Genomic DNA, 21599 nt, shown 5'->3' on the forward strand with positions numbered 1-21599 from the left:
TCTGATCTGCGGGTTTACTATTCCCCCCCTTCCTCCCACCCCACATGATGGAATTGAGAGCTGCAGATGGAGCACGAGAGAAAAGATACAGAACTGCAGCAGTATCTTCGTAGCTTGGACTTCGTTTTGCGCAAAAAGTGGTTGCTGCTTCTAAAATTCCTCTTTAGTTCCCCACTCCAACAGCATTTTGCACATTTTGATAATACATTTATATTTGTAAAAGTGGTAGAAGACTCCTTTAAATGTAGGGGTGGGTGTGACCCCATGTGTATCTATTTATGTATTACATATTGCCACTGGGGATGACAATCTACCAGGAAGCAATGAAGCAGCCTTATGCCCTGCCAGACCATTGGGTCCATCTAGCTCAATACTGTCTACACGGTCTGGCAGCAGCTCTCCAGTGTTCCAGGCAAGAGACCCTCTTAGCCCTCCCTGGGGGTGCCAGGGATTGAACCTGGGACCCAGCCAATGGGCTATGGCTCTTGCCTATGCTCCAGTCACTCACTGTAGCATGTGCTGTTCTTCTTTCTCCTGGCACTGGGCAATATCTGCACAACAATCCCCCTTCCTGCTCCCGTCTTCCCGGGGGCAGTTGTTGCGGCCCAGCATGGTTGTGGCGGCAGAGGTGGTTTTAGCGGAGCATGACCAGTTTGGTCACACTGGATGCCAAGCCGAGAAGGCGCCACAGGGGAGCTACAACTATGCTGTAGACTAGGAGGGAAGGGGCGGGAAGGGGGCACCGAATTTTGGTGTCACGCAGGGCACCACTGAAACTTGAGACCCCAGGGTCTGCCACTGGTGGGGGAAAGGGCAGGAATAATAATAATAATAATAATAATAATAATAATAATAATAATAATTATTATTATTATTATTATTATTATTATTATTATTATTATTATTTATACCCCAGCCACTCTGGGTGGCTTCCAACAAAATATTAAAATACAGTGCTATGTACAGTGGTACATATGTGTCAGGGAACTGCCATCGGAGCTAGAGGCGGAGGCAAGGCTCCAAAGCGATGCTGTCGAAGGGCCCAGCAGGGAGAGAGGCAGCTCATCGGCTGGGGAAGGAAATCAGCGTAACACCAGGAGTAAAGGGGGGCAGATGGGGGAATCGGCGAGGGGGCTCCAGGACTCCTCGCCAGAGACCAGCGGGGAGAGCACGGGTCCTCCGCTGCCCACACCCACCCTGCGCGGAAGACTTCCGCGCAGGGAGAGTAGGCGGAGACTTGGCATCAAAGAACTTCTTTGCTGGAAGAGATTCAAGAAATGCCCACTGACGGATTCTGCTAGCGACTGAAACAGCCACGAAGTGAAGGGCTGTCCAGACAGAAAAGGTTTAACCAGGCAACCTAGCCAGGAGTGGCGGCAACTTACGCACGAGCAACCCCTAGAACCATTACACATATGTATTTCTTTTTTCATTGGATGCAAGGGGGTGGTTGTGCTAAGGATCACTCGGTGGGGGGTGATTTCCTCCCACATTGCTGTGTTCATCTGCATGTGATGATGAATTGTAGGGAGTGCATTGTGGGGTGTTGTTTGGGTTGGGAGAATTGGTAGCATTAAAATGAGTTGTTCGAGTTAAATCCTGCATGAAATGGCTACCGGTAAATGAAAGCTGAGGGAGGTGTCTTTGTTATGAGAAAAAAACTGCTCCTTTTCCCTTATGGGGAACACAAGAGCCCGTATAGAGTCCTTTTGTAGGTTCTCTATCGGTAGGAGAAAATAACAGAGACAAACCAGAGAATATTGAGAAGCAAAGCAGCTAGTTAGCCTGATCTTTATTAAAGCTGTTGCAACAGGGTACTCCCCCCCTCAAGCCCTTATATAGACATTTTAAATTGCCCACTTTGGAGTCCAAGACCACCCGCAGATACATCATACATACATCACAGAAGGGGCGGACTACAACAGAAATCTGAGTGCATTGGTTTTTCCCCTGTCTGCTAGGTTACTTGATTGGATTACCTGGGCATCCTGGCCACTCTTTTGTTATGATAACTACTCAGGCTCACACCCTATTAATATCTTAAATGTGCCCTTAAGACAAGATTTGTGAAAGAGACAATGGGGAGATTTCCCATTTCCTTCAACCTTGCAGAGAAATATTTGAGGTCATTTTGGGAGAGAGAAAATGGTTTCAGGACTTTTCTGGGGTTTCAGACATGTGGTTTACATATTTGAATGTGTTTGCTTGGTACATTTATGAACATCTATTTTATATATATAAGACCTTAAAATTCTTATAACACATGTGCCAATTCTTGGCTTTCCATTTGCCACCACAGCAGTCAGTCAACATTTCACAGCCCTTGAGCATCCTAGGATATTTTTGAGATCTGCCCTTAGAGTTTTCCTCCCCTAAAGGTGTTTTTGCATTTCCACAACCTATGGGTTTCATCTAACCTGCTGCTTCCTCCCTTTTGGGGGGTGGGCAGTGCCATTTTGGCTACGCAAGAACTGCCATTCACCACCCGAACGCTGGAAAGATGATCATATCGTATATGCCATCAACGTGCTGCCAGCTCTTTGAACAGTAATTAGAAGGAGACAGGTCCCTGCCTTAAGGAGCTTACAGTGTAAAGTTCAACAGAAGCAACATGAGAGAGGAGAGGAACACAGAGTTGAAAGCAAACAGGAGGAAATAAATGCCACTCCATTCATAAAGACACATCCTCAGGACCATTTAACATGGCTTCATCTTCATGTATGAGGAACGGAAAATTATTATTATTATTATTATAGAAAAAAGAAGCTTAAAAGAATCCTGGAATATTGGGTGAAGCATCAGATGTGATTCAAAATGTGCCATTGTGAAAACATTATATTTGCAGAATCCTCACTCTTCCTCATCCGGCACTTTTCTTGGCTTTAGGACATCAAAGGTCAGTACTGGACTGATGATGATTCTGATGGAGAAAATGAGTCGGAGGAGTTCTTGTATGGAGTACAGGTGAGGCTCCCAGGGCTTGTGGAGGGGTATCAGTGTGGGTATCAGTGAACGGCTGCAGGATTCTGTACAATTTCCTGTGGAGCTTCAGAGCAAGCAACAAGGATGTACAGGCTTCCTCTCATGGGTCCACACTGCTGGACACTTGCCAAAGCCCACAATCCTACAGGCAGCCACATATGATATCTGGCCAAAACCCTCAATTTTGCTCATAGAATTATAGAACTGTCAAGTTGGGAGGGTTTCCATCTAGTCCAACCCCCTCCAACCCCTGACCCATGGCCACCCAACCTCTGCATAAAAACTTCCAAGGGTCTGCCATGTTCCTAGGCACTAACTTTTAGTCAGAAACCCATTTCTTGCCATTCGAATCCATTGGTTTGGGTCCTGGAGAAGCAGAAAGCTCTTCCATCTTCCATGCGGCAGCCCTTTGGATATTTGGAGATGGCGAGCATATCACCTCTCAAGGTCTTCTCTTCTCCAGGCTAAACCTATCCCGACTCCTTCAACCATTCCTCATCAGGCTTGGTTTCTCAGAGGATTTCATGCTGTCATTCGCTGTCTCTGAATATATACCCCCTGTGCTGGTTTTCTTCAGGGGACCTGTGCGGCGGACCTGTACCGCCACCCGCAGTTGGATGCTGACATCGAGGCCGTGAAGGAACTGTACAGTGAGAATTCTGTGTCTGTCCGGTGAGTTCTGTGGTCCAGGTTGGCACTAACTCAGGACCCCAAAGTCGGACCTGTCTTGCTATGAGGGTCTCATCAGGGACCTGAAGTCAGGGACTAAGCAGAGGAGGAATGGTGGAGACCACCTCCCCAGCCTGACCCTTTCAGAGGAGAAGAAGACAGTTCAGAATTACAACAGGGGTTTGAGGGAGGTCACAGCTCAGAGGAAGATGAGGAGAAAAGTTGGGAAATAATGGGAGAGGAGGAGCAGGCAGAGTCAGAGCAGCTGGCTGACACTTTATTCCAGACCCTCCATCTCCCAGAACCCAGCGAGCCTTAAAAGTAGGAGAGCAAAGGGCTTGGAGACAGATAGCCCTAAGCAGCAACCGTAGAGGGGGTGGTGCTGTTGATGAATGAGGAAGTGGAAGAGACGGGGGTGGGTGGAGATTCACTCGGGACAACACCATCATCCAAGAGGCTGCTCTGTATCATGAGACCAGGGAGTTGCAGGACCTGATTTCTTTCCGCAGGGCCTGTAAGACAGAGTTGTTCCACCTGGCCTTTGGCATGGAATCAATTTGATTCCCTCCCCCTCTTTCTTTTTTTCCTTTCTCCTTCTGTGATGGAACTCCTATTTGGGGACTACCCTGGTTTTTTTCTGGCCCATGTAGGACCAGTCTGGATAGTTGGCCTTGGTGAAGACTTGACGTTTTCATCCCCAAAAAAGTTTTTGATTTGAGTTTCCACTGAAATGAGGCTGTATTTTAATGATGTTTTAACATTTTAATGTTGTATTTTAATCTTGTTTTTAAGTTGTATTTCAATCAATTGTTTTTATATCGGGTGTTAGCTGCCCTGAGCCCGGTCTTGGCTGGGAAGGGCGGGGTATAAATAAAATTTATTATTATTATTATTCCCCAAACCTCTCTCTGTGAATATTGAACAAAAAGCAGGTGGTAAAGACTTTCCCTTGTCTTATCCGTTCCTGGCAATCTGCCTTGGGGGTTGGTTCCTCTGCCGCCTGACACCTGTGTTCAAATCTTTAAGTGTATGCAATAAAAGTAAGACACTGGAAATATTACTAGAAGCTGGAGAGGTGAGCTGAGCCCCTTGGAGATCATCAGTTCTCGATTCCTTAGGGTAGGGAAATGCATTCATAGGGCTATATCCAGTACTGTCTATCCACTGTTCCTGTCTTTCCACCAAGTATTCAGAGCCTTCTAGAATGGGACACAGTTCTCACTTCTCAGGTGTTTCTGAGGACAGGGACAAGGGGTGGCAGGAAAGCGGGAGGGAAGCATACATATATGCAGATAGGCATTTCTTCACCAAAATGGCAACCTCTTCTGCCACGCCAGCTGCAGCTAGTCCTAGGCTCTGTGGTTTAACCCACAGCGCCACCCGCGTCCCTGACACCTAGAGTAGCTGGCACACATTTAACTCCAGGTTTGGATTAAGAAGGGCAGGGGGGCAGCAAGCTCTGCAGATCAACAGAGTGGCAGCTTTTCCCTGTTACTTTCCTTGCCATCAGCTAGCTCCATGTGCCCCAGCCTTTTGATCTTATCCCTCCTGCTTTTTCTCACACTGGTCTTTCCCTAATACTCCTGCTTTCCTCCTCAGCGAATATGGGACCATTGACGACGTGGATATTGACCTGCATATAAACATCGGCTTTCTAGATGTAAGTTTTGGGACACAGTCATATGGGGGGGCAGAAAGAGGCTACACACATGCTTAAATGCACTCCCCACTTTCCAGATATCGGCAGACCCAGAAGCTTGAAAGATTCCCCCAACTCTGACACTGTCAGGAAGGTTGATTCCTCCTGGATTAGCAACAGGAAATTCTCACCCTTGGCCTTTGCACTTTTTATGGTGCAAGGGGTTGGACAGCTGGAGTTCAGACTTGGAGTAGATCCATTGACACCTAGACTGTTGATGCATGCTTTAATCTGTTTTTAGTTTATTGCTGATTCTGTTCTTTTTAAAAAAGTGCTTTAAAGAGTTGCTTTCACTGATGATTTTATTGTTTTATCCTCTTTGTAAACCGCACTGAGGTTTTGTTTCTGTTTTAGTTTTACAATCAAGTAACATATAATTTATTTATTTTTTTGGGGGGGGAGAGAATAGTCCTTCTGGATCAAGCCAGTGGCCCATCTAGTCCAGCATCCTATTCTCAGGGTGGCCAACCAGGTGCCTGTGGGAAACCCACATAGAAAGCAGGGTTCAAACACAAGAGCAGTTTCTCCTAATGGGGTTTCCAGTATTGAGAAGCATGGCTGCCTGCAGCTATGGAGGCAGAGCAGAGACACCAGAACACATACCTCTGGGAAGCCCACAAAGAAAGGCTTAAAAGCAATGATCCTTATAGTTTCTCCTTGGCATCCAGTACCCATATGCAGTGGTACCTCGGGTTACATATGCTTCAGGTTACAGACGCTTCAGGTTACAGACTCCGCTAACCCAGAAATAGTGCTTCAGGTTAAGAACTTTGCTTCAGGGGAGAGAGACAGCGGAAGAAGATTGGAAGAAATTGAAGGACTATTTTAAGAAACATTGCAAAATTAATGAATGTTAGAAGGACGTTGGTTTAGAAATTATGTGGTTTCCAGCTGTAATGGATAAGTAAAAAGAAAAGAAAGGTAAAAAAATAAATGGAAATTAAGGGAAAGGATTTGCTGAATTAATAAATTAGAAATTGGAATACAGAAAGGGGAGGTATGAGGAAGTCGGGGAAGTAAGTTATAAGAAAATAAGCGATTGAAATTATACTTGTTTTTATTTTTGTCTGTTTGTATTATTGTTTTGTTTTGTTTTTATATAATTTTTGAAACTTTAATAAAAATCTTATAAAAAGAAAAAAGAACTTTGCTTCAGGATGAGAACAGAAAACGTGCTCCAGCGGCATGGCAGCAGTGGGAGGCCCCATTAGCTAAAGTGGTGCTTCAGGTTAAGAACAATTTCAGGTTAAGAACGGACCTCCAGAATGAATTAAGTACTTAACCCGAGGTACCACTGTAATGCATGAGTCTGGCAACTAATGATAGCCTTATTCCCTTGTCCAATTCCCAATTAAAGCGATCTAAAACAGCAGCCATCCCTGCAGTGGTGAAGCTACCTGCTCTGGCACTTGGAGTGGCGTACATCCGGGGCATGGCTGGCACGCATCCCAAGGAGCATGGCGCACGTCCCAGGGGGCGTGGTGCGCTGCCCGCAGGGGGTGTGGCGCGTGTCAAGGGGTGTGCGTCGAGCTGCATGCATCCCGGGGTGTGTGCAGTGAGTGCCAAGCATCCCAGGGGCGGGGATGTGGGCGGCCGCAATTTCACCCGGGGTGGTCCCCCCCACCTTTGTCCACCAGTGCATGCCTGTCACAGTGAATTCCATAGATCAGGCACCCCCAAACTCGGCCCTCCAGATGTTTTTGGACTACAACTCCCATTATCCCTAGCTAACAGGACCAGTGGTCAGGGATGATGGGAGTTGTATTCCCAAAACATCTGGAGGGCCAAGTTTGGGGATGCCTGCCATAGGTCAACTGTGTACCATGTGAAGAACTACTTCCTTGTTCTGTCTGTTCCAAATCTCCAGCAAAAAAAACTTCCCTGGAGAGCCCTGAATATTAGGAATATGAGAAAGGGGGGAAAATGTCTCCCGATCCAGTGCCATGATCCACTGCAGTCTTTTGCTTCCTTGTATTTTTCTGACTTCCACTTTGAGCCCTTGGTCCTTCCCTTCTTCCATAGTCACAGCCTTGACTAATGAGGATGGTCTGCTTCTCATTGCAGGAAGAGGTGGCAACAGCCTGGAAGGTCCTTCGGACCGAGCCCATTGTCCTCCGACTGCGGTTCTCGCTTTCCCAGTACCTGGATGGCCCCGGTAAGTATCACATTTGCCTGTAAACAAGGAAGAACACAAGAATAGCCCTGCCAGCTCAGTCTAAAGGTTCACCTAGTCCAACGTCCTGTTTTCACAATGGCCAACCAGAGGCCTATGGGGTGCCCACAAGCAAAACCTGAGCACAATGCAACCGTCCCCACCAGTGATTGCTGGCAACTAGTATTCAGAGACATCCTTTCTCCAGTACTACTAGCCATTGTGGCTAGTAGCCTCCAGTAGCTTTTTCCTCCATGAAAGTGTTTAATCTCCTTTCAAAGCCATCCAAGTTAGTGGCTGTCATTAGCTCTTGTAGGAGCAAATTCCATACTGAATGAATTTTATTATTACGGTCACACACCAGTTCCAGCTCACTTACAATATCAGAAAAATCATAAAACACAACAGGAATACATTGAATTGAAATTGGGTTTAACAGAGACAATTCAGATATAACAGCAGTTAAAAATATACATCAAATCTTGATCTCTAAAATATAACCTAAAATTGTCATTTAAAACCTTAATCATTTTGGTAGAAGAAGAAGAAGAAGAGTTTGGACTTGATATCCTGCCTTTCACTCCCCTTAAGGAGTCTCAAAGCGGCTAACAATCTCCTTTCCCTTCCTCTCCCACAACAAACACTCTGTGAGGTGAGTGAGGCTGAGAGATACTTCAGAGAAGTGTGACTGGCCCAAAGTCACCCAGCAGCTGCATGTGGAGGAGCGGAGACCCGAACTCGGTTCCCCAGATTATGAGACTACCGCTCTTAACCACTACACCACACAGCTTGTTCCCTAGGTTTTATGGCAGTCACACAGAATTTGGCCACCCTTAGCGTAATCTATTGATCCTTGTCCTCTACCAGGAGTTTTAGACATTGGAGTTTGGACCCATTTGGAGATTTTTGAATAACAGGTGTGATAAATACCGAGCGTATATCCCTGTAGAAACGGCAGTGTAACAAGACAGGAGAGACAGTTTCTACCTCCATCAAACTGCAAGGGCAGACTCGTTCCAGTTATGGTTTACCCTTGATTCTGACCTGCAATAAGGCAGATGGCAGCACGTTGAATCTAGCAAGGGTAAATGACCGTCTGTATTTGGGTATTTCTTATTTTGACAAATCCTCTCTCATTATCTTTTATTGCTGGGTGTTTATTCATCTCGCTCACTCATTCATCTCGGCATTGCAGTGCCACATCCCAAATTTGTTGGCGCATTATTGTTCTAGCTTTCTCATAACCTACAGCTATCAGGACTTGTGGGGAAAACCCCAAGCCTCTTAGCTTTTCGTGCAGTATAGCTTTCCATTTGGATTGGTAGGAATCCAGTAGGGTTAAGATAAATTTTAACCAATAATGGATCTTCAGAATCCATATCCAAGCACTAACAGGGATTTATCTGACCTCCAGGCGGACAGCTATGTTAGACACACAAGAAGGGATCCCTAGCAGGCAGTGATAGAACTTAGTTTGGAATGATTCCAAGGGAGCAAGTTTTGAGAAGCTGTAGATCTGAGAGCCATATGTCAGTTGTGTTAATATTTTTGCAGCAAAGACCTGGGAGGCTGCTGGAATATATTGGCTCCCTTTTCCATAGAAAAACCTTATAATAACTTTGGTAGATCCTTGGGCATTTGCAATAGTATTTTTAACCTGATAATACCACCAGCCCTTTTCCTGGAAGGATATACCCAGGTATTTAAAAGATGATACCTGTTCAATAGGTTGATTCTCCATTTGTGTCTCATTCTTTTTTTAGAGAACACCATAATCTTGGATTTGCTATAGTTAATTGTTAATTGTTCAGCATTACAATAAACTGTGAGAGATCTTAGAAGTTTTCTTAGGCCTACACAGGAGAAGGAAATTAGAACTGCGTCATCCGCATATAATAGAACCGGGAGGAGTGTACCAGCCAACTTAGGGGGGTGGGCATTTTCTTTCTCCATGTTTCCTACTAAGGAGTTAATATAGAAGTTGTAAATTCCATAGTGTTAACTGTGCACCGTACAAAGAAGTACTTGCTACTGAAGGGAGATGGAAGGATACAGTTTGTACTGCTAGACTGATAAAGTTCACTAGGGCCGGCCCACCCATAAGATGGGGTGAAGCATCATTGACATTGAATTCTGGGTGCCGAAATACCAACGGATCAGAAAAGACTGTTTACATATGTGACCACTGCTGCTTGGATGTTACCAGCCCAGAGATGGAAAGAAGACATAGTCCCTACCAGAGGATAATGGCAGATTAAACTGATGGATTATGCCAAAATGGCAAAAATCACCGGAAGAATCAGAAACTAGGAAGGCCCGAAAAAGACCCAATAAGGCCCGAAAAAGACCCAATATGGAGGCCAAATGGCCAAAATATTGGGAAATATTAGAAAAAGATGGAGACAATTGGAAATTGCAGAGTTTGGAGAAAATGAAGGACAAAGTGCGAGACTGGTTACATTACGCTCAGATTAAAGAAGTTTTTAAAAATGACAAAAAGTTAGGGTTCCAGGTGGAGAAATCGAAATTGGAAACAGAACTGTTAGAACCTAAGACTAAGGTACTTTCAAGAATGTATAACTTGCTGTTAAAATGGAATACACAAGATGAAATGGTTAAATCGGCTATGATAAAGTGGGCACAGGACATTGGACATAATATCATGTTTGAGGACTGGGAAAGGTTGTGGACCAACGGGCTGAACTTCACTGCATGTAATGCTTTGAAGGAAAATATGATGAAAATGATATATAGATGGTACATGACCCCAGTTAAACTTGCTAAAATATACCATTTGTCTGATAACAAATGTTGGAAATGTAAAGAAAATGATGGAACATTCTTTCACCTCTGGTGGACCTGCCCTAGAGTGAAGGCCTTCTGGGAAATGATATATAATGAGCTGAAAAAGGTATTTAGGTATACCTTTACTAAGAAACCAGAGGCCTTCCTTTTGGGTATTATCGGCCAGAAGGTGTTAAAGAAGGACTGAACATTTTTTATGTATGCAACAACGGCAGCAAGGATACTCATCGCTAAGCATTGGAAAACTCAAGATCTACCCACACTGGAAGAGTGGCAGATGCAACTGATAGACTACATGGAATTAGCTGAGATGACCGGCAGAATCCGAGACCAGGGAGAAGAGAAGGTTGAAGAAGATTGGAAGAAATTTAAGATTTATTTAAAAAAGTATTGTAATTTGGTTGAATGTTAAGATGGAGGCTAGATCATAAATAATTGACCACCACTAAATTAGATGCAATTAGGATGCTAAGTGAGATTGAGGAAAAATCATAAACCTTTGGGAGAAATATTAGATTATTTTTTAAATGAATGGGACATAAGTATGTAAACAAGATGGTAAATTGCGGGCAAGAATTGACAATGATGCAAGTGGGAGCGGGAGACGTGAGGAAGTCAAAAGAAGTGAAGAAAATATGTTATGATAAGTGTTATATTGTTCATTATATTCGCATTTATGTTTAAAAATCTTAATAAAAATATTTAAAAAAACAAAACAAAAATTTTATAAGGATTGAGGAAAATGTATAATTTACCTTAAAAGTCATTGTAAACAATTTAAATTATTAGGAGGATTGGAATGATACTTATGGCAGTAATGGAGATGTAATAGATTTGGATTAAAGAGAAGATGCAAGAGGAAAAAAGTGAACACAAGGACCCACAAAGTGGAGGAGGGAAGTCCAGGGGAATTTATGGAATTCTCTTTTTATTTTGGTTGTTTGACAATTGTTTGTAAATTTTTTTTTTTAAAGACATTGATTTCTGGTGAGATCTCATGAGGTCTTATCAGAATCACATAAGATCTTGCCGAAATCTCGTCGGAACCTGCCTCTGCACAACCTAGGTAAGGGGTGCTTCAGCGGTGGCGGTTTGGTGGCAGCAGGGTTGGGCAGCACTTCCCATTTCATCTCAAGTGGTGAAACGTGATGCACCACCCCTGTAGCTCATTTATTGTGATGCCTTACTATGGCGTCTAGCGCTGAAGCTGGTCCAGTCTTTCAGAAGTCTCTCTCCCAGCTAGACGTTACCTTCTTCCCTTGACTCTTAACTCTTCTTGTTCTTCAGAACCGTCCATTGAAGTTTTCCAGCCATCCAATAAGGAAGGGTTTGGACTGGGCCTACAGCTGAAGAAGTGAGTAAGGCCTTCTTAAGCAGAGTCATGAAGCACAAGGTGTTGCTTTGGAGCAAGGGTTGTCTAGTCCAATGGGCCACATTCCAGTGGTTGGTGGGGTAAGAAGGGAAAGTGATTGGAACAATGGGCGTGACTCTCTGCCCTTCTACAGTAGGTTATACTGTATGTATATTCATATATATAAGTCTTACATAATTCAGAGGGTTCTAGACACAAACTCACCTCTCTTCAACCATATCTGCACTTTACAGTGGTGCCCCGCAAGACGAACGCCTCGCAAGACGGAAAACCCGCTAGACGAAAGGGTTTTCCATTTTGGAGGTGCTTCGCAAAACGAATTTCCCTATGGGCTTGCTTCGCAAGACGAAAATGTCTTGCGAGTTCCTGCTGGTTTTTTCCCCTTCCCCCCCTTTTCCTAAGCAGCTAAGCCGCTTATCAGCTGATCCGCTAAGCTGATAAGCCGCTAAAAACCGCTAAAAGCCGCTAAACCGCTAATAGCGCTAATCCGCTAAGCTGTCAATGGGCTTGCTTCGCAAGACAAAAAAACTGCTATACGAAGAGCCTCACGGAACGGATTAATTTTGTCTTGCGAGGCACCACTGTACTTTAAAAGCAGTACAGTATTGTATTGTGTGCTTTGGGGTTCAGTGATGGGGATAAAACACTTCCAAGATCTTTTCTTGGACTCCTTTCTACCTGTCCCATTGATGGGAAGCTGTGAATGAGGCCAGCTGCTTCAGCACCATGGAGAGCTCCCAGTGAGCAACTTACTCCAACAAGGGTTGGAGATTAAAGGAGGCCTTTTGAGGCTCTGTCTCCAGTCCACCTCTCCGGTCCAGGAGAAGGCACTCATAAGAGTCCCAGCTCTGGCTCCAGAGGCCCCAAAATTGTAGGAGCAAGTTCATTGGGCCTCTGATCACTAGCTTCAGTCTCAGAGCCAGGGACCTGGTCCAGCTTTTCAGCCTCTGACCTATTTAGCCACTGACTTCTTGTTGTGGTCACTACCAGTTTCTGGGTTCATGATACTGATGCTGTCAATAACTGTTTCTCTTCCCAATAGGATCCTGGGAATGTTCACATCCCAGCAATGGAAACACCTCAGCAACGACTTCCTCAAGACCCAGCAGGAGAAGCGGCACAGCTGGTTCAAGGCCAGTGGCACCATCAAGAAATTCCGTGCCGGTCTCAGCATCTTCTCGCCCATCCCCAAGTATGGCTCCACTTTTCCGCTGTCTCCTCCCAAGAGTGCCTTGGGGTCTTTCTTTTTATTTATTTATTTGCAATCATTTTTATGCTGCACTTCAGCTGAAAAGGGCTCCCACAGCAGCTCTCCCATATCAGAGAGAGAACAGTCCCTTCCCTCAGGCTCACGGCTCTTAAGAGACATGACACAAAAGGGAAACGTATGAGGAAGGAGGAGGAAAAAAGCAAGCTCAGGCACGAATTCGTAGTGGCAGAGCTTTTGTAGTGAGCAGCAGGAATGGGTCTTTTTTAAAGATATGAGCCAAAAGTTGTCTGTTCTTGCAGCAGAGCCAGTGGAGAGACCCTGCAAGCCCTGTCCCACAGGAATGGCTGCTGCAGATGACAATTGAAGGACGAGCCTGGTGGAGCAGTTCTTCTTCATAATTCCTTTACTTTGTGGTTCTCTCTGAGGGATGAAGAGAGCAAGCAAGCTCTCCAGTTTGGGGTGCACATACATGGGAAGCCCAGCCCAAACATTAGCCCAGAGAAGGGCAAATGGGGCTCTGCGCCACCAGCCTCAATCTGCCCCCAGCCAGCCTCCACCTGTCTTCTCACAAGTAACCCAAGGGGCTGGTATTGTCTGTCGGCTTCTTCCTCCTTTGTGTCAGGGCTGCCCTTGTACACCCAGAATGAGTTGGCTGAGCCTGTCATTGGCTCTGGCGCCCCCTCCTGTTGGGCTCCCTACTTTCTATCCTACCCGTCTCAATGGGTGCCAGTCGCCACTGCTCCTCCGATTGTGAGGGCCGATCTCTCTGTGTCTCCAGGTCTCCCAGCTTCCCTGTCATCCAGGACTCCATGCTGAAGGGCAAACTCAGCGTCCCAGAGTTGCGTGTCAATCGCCTCATGAACCGCTCCATCTCCTGCACCATGAAGAACCCTAAGGTGGAAGTGTTTGGCTACCCTCCCAGCACCCAGGCAGGTGTCGCCCCATTCAACATTCTGGTGGGTTTCTTCTCTGGCCTTGTCCCTTGGGGCTGGCTATGGGTTTTCTCTTGGAGGGCTCTTGATAATGTTTTCCTCCTCCTAGTACTTAGCAGTTGGAGGTGAGATAAATGACGATGAGATCATGCAATGCTGGAATCTAACTTCTGTTTATCAGGGAGAATCACATATGTAGATTCTTTTCCACATTAAAAAAATTGCCCGCACCTAACATTCTTTGTCTGCTATAACAAGAATCCTTGTGCTAATGGATGGCAGAGTTTAAAGGTTGGGCTGCAAAAGAATCCAGTGCAACCGTTGTGCTGACAATGACTTTAACTTGATGCTACATTGAATGCAACCCAAAACCCCTGAACCACAAAGCTCCCTGCAAGTAGAAAATGAGCATCTCAAGGAGCATCTTGGGGTTTAACCTTTCTCCTTGACTTTCTAGCTTTCTTTGTGCAGAGAGCTTGGGGTTTTTGTGTTTTTGCTTTTCCATGGGAGTAACATTCAAATATGACCTGTCAACTCCCGTTTGAAAGAGAATGATCTGGTAGTTGTTGCACCCACATGACGCTGCTGAATTTATAGCTTGGCTGCAACCTACAAGGGTATATTTGGATTGCTTTTCATCTATTGCTCGTGGAGACATTTGGTCTCTGTTGGCAACTGAGTGCAGCAAAGGAAAGGAGGCCCTTTGTTCTAGAGTCCAGGCCAAAAATAGCCTCCCTTCTCTTTATTCTTCCAAAACAAGTGGGCAGTGCCTCTTTTTTTCTTGTCCTTACATCTCAGATATGCAGGAGGTTGCCTGCCTTGGGAAAAGCTACAGCGAATGTCATTGGAGCAGCAGCTGCTGCCTTGTTATGCAAGAATGGAAAGCCAGTCCATCTTGCCTAGTACTGTCTGCTCTGATTATCAGGGCAATGGCAAAGTTTCATAACATGGTGCGCCGGCTTCTGAGTTCCACAGAACTCTTCATCAGCCAAATGTTAAAAATGCTGGTGGTATTGGTGGTGGTAGGTGGCCTGGAGGAGAGAGAGAAAAGGCTGTTGGTGTTTGCCAAGCCATCCATGTGGATGGAATATGGGAGGAGGCAGCAGACATTCAAAAGAGGTGCTTTTTTCAGGTAGAGGTTGCACCCCAGCCTCCTGGGAAGCAGCAGCACATAATGGCTGTATCCCCATCTCTTCAAATAAAACCACCACAGGAATATAGGAAGCTACCTTAACATTGATTCAGATTATTGGTTCAATTAACTCAGTATTGTTTACACTGAGTGGCAGCAGCACTCCAGAGTTTCAGACCAAAGGTCTCTCACAGCCCGACCTGGAGGTATTGGGGGTTGGATCCGAGACCTTCTTCTTTCAAAGCAGATGCTCTTCTAGGGCTGTGCACCCCCCCAAAAAATCCAATCCGATCCAGGGCCCAACCCTGCACTTTGAATTAGCCTCAATACAACCTGGGCAAAGTTGCAGCTGACCTGCGCTGACCCTGAACCAGCCCTGCCTCAGTGTCGAATTAGGGTTTAGCCTTCGGACTGAATCTTCTGCTCACCAGCTGCATTTGGTCTTGCTGAGTGTTGCTTTGCCAGAGAATTCCCTGTGGGGAAGGTGCTGCAAAGACGGCCTGCCTCTCCTGCTGTCCAGCCACCCTGCCTTTTGACAGCCCTTGGTCGCTCCAGGTGCGTCAACCTGATCTGGAGACATCTCAACCCAATCTGGCTAAAGCCCAGATCAGCCCAAAATTGGGCTGATTCATTTTGGGATCTGGGCTGTAGCCGGATCCAGTGCACAGCCCTAAGCTCTACCACTGAGCCATGGTCCTTCTATCCGTTTTGCCTCCACCTATAAGTGACATGCAGATGTTTCTTTGCTAGGCTCAGAAAAGGAACAAAGAGAAGCTAAGCTAGTCCTTATGTAAACAGATGCAGAGATTAATGTTGTCCGATCTTAAAAACAAAAAAAAAAGTCGAATAGAAGTCAAATTGGGTAGCTATACCTAATAGTTGGAGGAAGCATTCCCAAAGAGAACACTCTAAATGTGATTTGAAAAAAATACCAAATTTAGCCATAAAAAAGCAGAATCCTAAATTGGATGAAGTTGATCTGACACCTCTTGAAGATGGGATTTTATACTCTGGATGTTGGTGCAGCTAGGTTACTTTAGACCAGTGTTTCCCAAACGGGTCTCCAGCTGTTTTTGGACTACAGTTCCCACCATCCCTGACCATTGGTCCTTCTAGCTAGGGATGATGGGAGTTGTAGTCCAAAAACAGCTGGAGACCCAAGTTTGGGAAGCACTGCAAGGACTAAGAACTGGCAACCCTCAAGATGTTGCTGGGCTGCAACTCCCATCATCCCTGATCTTTGGCCTTGCTGTCTGGGGCTGATGAGAACTGGAGTGCAACATGTGGAAAACCACAGGCTTTTCTGAGCTGAAGAGGGCACACCCATACCTCTCAGAGGTTTGGCATTTGGTTACGTCGCCAGCTGAGCTTGCCAGCTTCTCTGGAACCCATCATGTTTAGAGTGCTCCTCACGAGAAGTTGCAGGTTGGCTTTGAGATTCAGTTCTGTAGCCTGGCTGTTGCTTGCAAGGTTTCTCAGCCTCAACTCCCTTGCAGTAACAGGCTCTTTTCTTCACGATCCTGTGGAAAGAATCAGCAAGCTTCCTTGGTCGCAGCAAGTTTGCAAGTGCCCAGATGTTGGGCTCCCAACTCCCACCCACCCAAGCCAGAATGGCCAGTAGCCTGGGATTTGTAGTTCAGCAATACCTGAAAAGCCATAGGTTCCCTATCTCTGACCTAGAGAGACTGCAGCCTCTTCTCATATGCCAAGGTCCCAATCAGAATAGGAATTCCAGAGGGTCTGGCTTAGAGACACCCTTCTAGAATATCTTTACATGTAATTGGTGGTCGGCAGATGCGTGCTTGAAGAAAGTTAATGTGTCCTATTGGTGATGAATGAACAGGTGCAGAGTAATGTGGCCGGGCTTTTTCTTTGTCTGCTCACTTTGCAGGTTGGTGGCCACTGCAAAAACATTCCAACTTTGGAGTATGGGTTCCTCGTGCAGGTATGTAACCCTTGTTCTGTGTTTTCCGATTCAGCACATCTGAGAGCCAAAGTGGTTCCATGGATCTGCAGGGCTTCTGTCACTTTGGAGATCTGGAGAAGGGAGTTTGATGAAGCACAGACACACATTGTGGAATCTTTTCCTTTGGGCAGGGTTCTGAGGAGGCTTATTTGAGATAAAGGCCACAGCTGCACCATACACTTAAAGCAGTATCATACCGTTTTAAATAGTCATGGCTTCCCTCAAAGAATACTGGGAGCTGCAGTTTGTTGAAGGAGGTGAGAAGTGTTAGTTCCCTGGGATGAGGCATTGATTGTTAAACTGATCTGGGAATTGTGAAGCAACCATTGCAAAGTGCACCGTGGCTGTCATTATTATCTTTATTTGACAACATTAATGCAGGCAGCAAAACTAAGGAACTTCTTATCCTTTCACTAATGGCCGCGTGGGTTTGAATTGCTCAAAGATGGAAAACCTTAGACACTTTGGGACTTTCGTTATGGCATCAGATGTATGGAACCTGACCATTTCTGAAAGAAAGAAAAGGATACATAATTTGAGAGTTATACGAGGCCAAGAATGACTACAGGCTTTTTATGCAACTTGGTGGATATTAATGGTGCCACTTTGCAGTGCCAGATTTCAGCATTATCTATGGAAATCTGGAATTGTGATACATCACTTATGATTTTGTTCTTGTATTCTTCTTAATGTGGAATACGTCTCATGAGATTTAACATTACCTCCTTGGGGTATTGTTACATTTCCGCATTTCTTTTATGTTTGCATTTATGTAATAAAAATGCAATAGCATATGCTGAGCCATGGCTCTCCCCCAAGAGAGACCTGGGGGGCTTTGGTTGGCTCAAGGCCCGAGATCTCCCACCCTTCCCTTCAGCACAGCTCCATCAATGGTCCACATAGCTGAGTCTTGTTTAATTTGACTGGCAGTGGTGCTTGGGACTGGGCCTTTGTGTGATGGCCTGGGACTTGGGCTCGGACTCGGAACCAGAGGAGTCTCAGCCTGCACCAGATCCTCTGCCTCAGGTGGCATCTGAATCTAGTCTGGGGCCTGATTCTGAAGAGCCCCAGTCTGCACAGATTCCCCTGCAACAAGCACCAGCTGGGCCGAGTCCAGGGCCTGAGCCTGCCCTGGCTCCAGATGCGGGGATTACCTCGTTGCCTCCAGCTGGGCCATCACTTACAGCTGCTCCATTACCAGTTGGGTCAGGAGAGGCTGAGGCGGCCTCTGGGTCTAGTAATCCACCGACATCTGCCGAGCTGCAGAGACTGAGGTCTGAGAGAAGGAGAGCCCTGAGTACTCGCAGGAGGTGAGACAGAGAGGTGAGTCACCAGGGGATCAAGACCGGCCGTTACCCCAACAGAGATAAAAGGCTGTTGGGCCCCACCCCTGGTTGCAGGAGCAACATTGCTGCTACCTGCCTGAGACCCTGTGCCTGACCTAGCCTGCCTAGTGACTTGCCTTGGCCCTGTTGGACTGTCTCCTCTCAGAATACTTTGATTTGGGACCGGACCTGGACCATGTTGCTCGGTTTTACCCCCGGGCCCAGCACACTTTGCCAAGTCTGTTACATGAGATCCAGTGGAGACTGGTCCATCAGGCAAATGGGGGCACTGCCCCACCAACCTCAGAAGGTTCCTCTCAGCCAACCCCCACCTGCCTGCCTTCTTACTTACAAGTAATCCAGGAGGTGGTCCTGGCTGTCAGCTTCCTCCTTAGTTCCAGTGTTGCCCCTTGTAGAACTCAGCGGGGAGGAGGATGGGGGCAAAACTAAAACAATTTCACTCTGCCTGCTGTTGGCCACAATGCCACATGCCATTGAAATCTGGCTGCATTGACTGTTGGCTTGGCTTTCTGCCCCACCAACCCCAATGGGCACCAGCCACCATTGCTGAGATCCTTGAAGGAGAGATATGGGAGACTGCATCTTCCCGGGACTTTCTGCAGGCAAAGGGGTGGCCCATCCCACTTTGCTGCCTAAGACGAAGTGAGAAGATGCTGCCCCCCTTACCCCCCACTGATTGCAACCTCAAGGCAGTGGTAGCTTCTGACGAGATCAGCAAGATCTCACGAGAGTTCCACAAGATCTCATCGGAAGCTGCTGCTGTGAGACGCCAGTAACAGGGCAGGGGCAGGCCAGATGTCCACAGGGGTGTTTCCTCATGGAGGAGTGAACCAGCCCTGGCATGTACTGAGCTGTGGCCCCCATTTCGCAGAGTGAGTCCTTCTTCTGACCTGGAGGGGGCTCTGTGTCCTATTTTACAGAGGGCTGTCCAAAGACAGTTATTTATCTGAAGGGCTGACTGGTTCAAGTCCTGCGTAGTGAAGAAGAACCCTAAGAAGGCAGAAGTAGCACCCGGACTTATAGCACTTGCTCACAGTTTTTTTTTGGTTCTATTTCTGTGTAGATTGATTTCTTTCTACATTTGCATCTGCCCACAGAAATTCACATGTGCAGATTTTATGCAAATTGGCCTCCACTTTGTGTGTGACGTGATAGAATCCCTCTGTGTTTGGCCATGTCGAAGTGTCCACCTTGTCTGATCTAGATGTGGTTTCCCCTCTCTCATTCAGATCATGAAGTACGCTGAGCAGAGGATCCCTACCCTGAATGAGTACTGTGTTGTGTGTGACGAGCAGCACGTCTTCCAGAATGGATCCATGCTGAAGGTACTACTCTCAGTCGGCAGGGCGTGAGACTCTTAAGTTCAGGGCTGTGGTTTTGAGACCCAGGTTGGGTAGAAGAGTCTTGAATTGCAGGGGTTTGGATTAGATTGTCCTGAAGGTCCCTTCAAACTCTATGATTCTCTCTCTCTTTCTCTCTGTCTGCCAGTATGAATGAATGTTTAAGTGTGTATGTGTGTGTGTGTGTGTGTGTGTGTGTGTAATTGCTAAGAAGTACTGATCAAACCAATAGACTTTAAAAACAGGTCCACATAATAAAATGATCAAAATAAAAATAAACTAGCAGCTTCATACCTGGCATTGCTCGGGAATTCTAAGGAAAAACAAAACAAAAAACAGTGATATTTCATTTTTTAAAAAAAATAATATTGATTGCTTTTAAAAGTTACAAAAAAGGAGAAGAAAGAAAAAGAAAGACAAAAAGGAAAGAAAAGAGAAGAGAAAAAACAAAAACAATACAATATAATATATAAACAATACAAAACCCGACTTGAACCCATTAAACTAAACACATAAATGAGGCAAAACAAAAACAATTTAAAAACCTCCCTCCTTTTCCATACTCTATCCTTCATTCCCTTGTTTCCTCAACTTCCTCACACCTACCTTTTTGTATCCCACTTCTAGTACTTGTTTCAGCAAATCCTTTCCATCTTTCTCTGTTTTCTATCATATTATAAATAACATATTTTTTAACCTTATTTCCCATTAAGACTAAATTACTTATATATACTTAACTTCTTATAGCATTTCTGCTAAATCCATAAAATATCATTCCACCATTTTTCTAACAATCATTACTTTCACAATATTTCTGAATATAAACTTTAAATTTTCCAATCTTCTTCCACCATCTCCTAAAAAACAATAACCAGTGATATTTCAAAACCAGTGGTTAAGTCAGTGCAGTTTTGAATGGAGCAACCCACCATCTTGATTCAAAAGGGCATCCAATCACAACCAAACATAGACAAAAACCTCCTCCTTGATTTCTGGAGCCACTGGGTAAAATTAGGTTATGATATATTAAGAGCTATGCAAATGCATAGTGAACAAAAACTTTCCAAGATATATGGTAAAATCTACCCCTTTAAAACAGTTTTTGTGTATTTAACAATATTTACATAATGCTTAATTAAAATCCAAAAAACTCCCTAACCCTCTGACTTATTTCCATAACATATTATAAAATACTCAGAAGAAAATATAAATCCAAACTGGGGGAAATGTCATTGTGGGAAAGGTTTGCTTCACCGGTTATAAAATCCCTGAGCTCAAGAGTTGAAGAACTTTGTGGTCCTTTCGTTGGATTTCTTGGTGGGGGAGCTGAGTGGATGCTGGAAAAAATGGGGGGCGTTGTGTCGTCCTTGATTTGTCTTGGTTAAAAAAAGAACGGAGGCTCTGGAGGTCATGTTAATGGAGCATGAGGCAGGGGCAGCCCTGCCATTAGGCAGAGCGAGGCAGCTCCCTGGGTTCTTGGATCAGGGAGCTTCTGCATGCAGAGTTATGGTCTCTCCTGGCCATCAGTGGTGGCCTCAAGGAAGTGTTATCCTGGCATGCAGACGGACTTTGGCACCTCTCCCTCCCTCCCTCCCTCCCTCCCTCTCTCTCTCTCTCTCTCTCTCTCTCTCTCTCTCTCTCTCACACACACACACACACACACACACACTAGTTCTGCGGCTTTTAAAATCTTTTATTTTTGCCTTTCTTCAGCCAGCTGTGTGCACACGGGAGCTGTGTGTCTTCTCTTTCTACACTCTGGGTGTGATGTCCGGTGCTGCAGAAGAGGTGGCCACAGGAGCAGAGGTACAGGGGCTAGGATGCTGAGCTGGAAGGGAGGACTGTCTGGGGCCAAAACTGGGAACCAAACAATAATCGAGGGCTCGCCTGCAGCCAGGGCTGATTCTTGAAAGTTCTCTTTCTGTTGTTCTTCTGGTGTCACTCTTTCATCCATGCAAGTGTGACGGCAATAAAATTAACGGTGTCGTTGCAAA

The 21599-nt window shown here is 45.6% G+C and overlaps 1 protein-coding gene across 5 annotated transcripts in view; it reads left to right on the forward strand.

The window, feature by feature from the left end:
* Window positions 1-21599, forward strand: part of PARP6 (poly(ADP-ribose) polymerase family member 6) — a 51855-nt gene that overhangs the window by 13171 nt on the left and 17085 nt on the right. For 3 of the 5 annotated variants that reach the window (XR_014557928.1, XM_083712669.1, XM_083712670.1), the window contains exons 3-12: window positions 2887-2964; window positions 3560-3654; window positions 5251-5311; window positions 7415-7505; window positions 11595-11661; window positions 12722-12871; window positions 13668-13845; window positions 16845-16898; window positions 19495-19590; window positions 21319-21411. Coding sequence is in view for 4 of the 5 variants with exons in the window: in XM_083712669.1 (XP_083568795.1) it covers window positions 2887-2964; window positions 3560-3654; window positions 5251-5311; window positions 7415-7505; window positions 11595-11661; window positions 12722-12871; window positions 13668-13845; window positions 16845-16898; window positions 19495-19590; window positions 21319-21411 (963 nt within the window). In the remaining variant the exon portion in view is untranslated. The remainder of the gene's footprint in view (window positions 1-2886; window positions 2965-3559; window positions 3655-5250; window positions 5312-7414; window positions 7506-11594; window positions 11662-12721; window positions 12872-13667; window positions 13846-16844; window positions 16899-19494; window positions 19591-21318; window positions 21412-21599) is intronic. The other 2 variants (XM_083712671.1, XM_083712672.1) reach the window with 1 other exon arrangement.

Source organism: Podarcis gaigeae (genome assembly GCF_964106915.1).
Source record: "Podarcis gaigeae genome assembly, chromosome: 14".
Lineage (NCBI taxonomy): Eukaryota > Metazoa > Chordata > Lepidosauria > Squamata > Lacertidae > Podarcis > Podarcis gaigeae.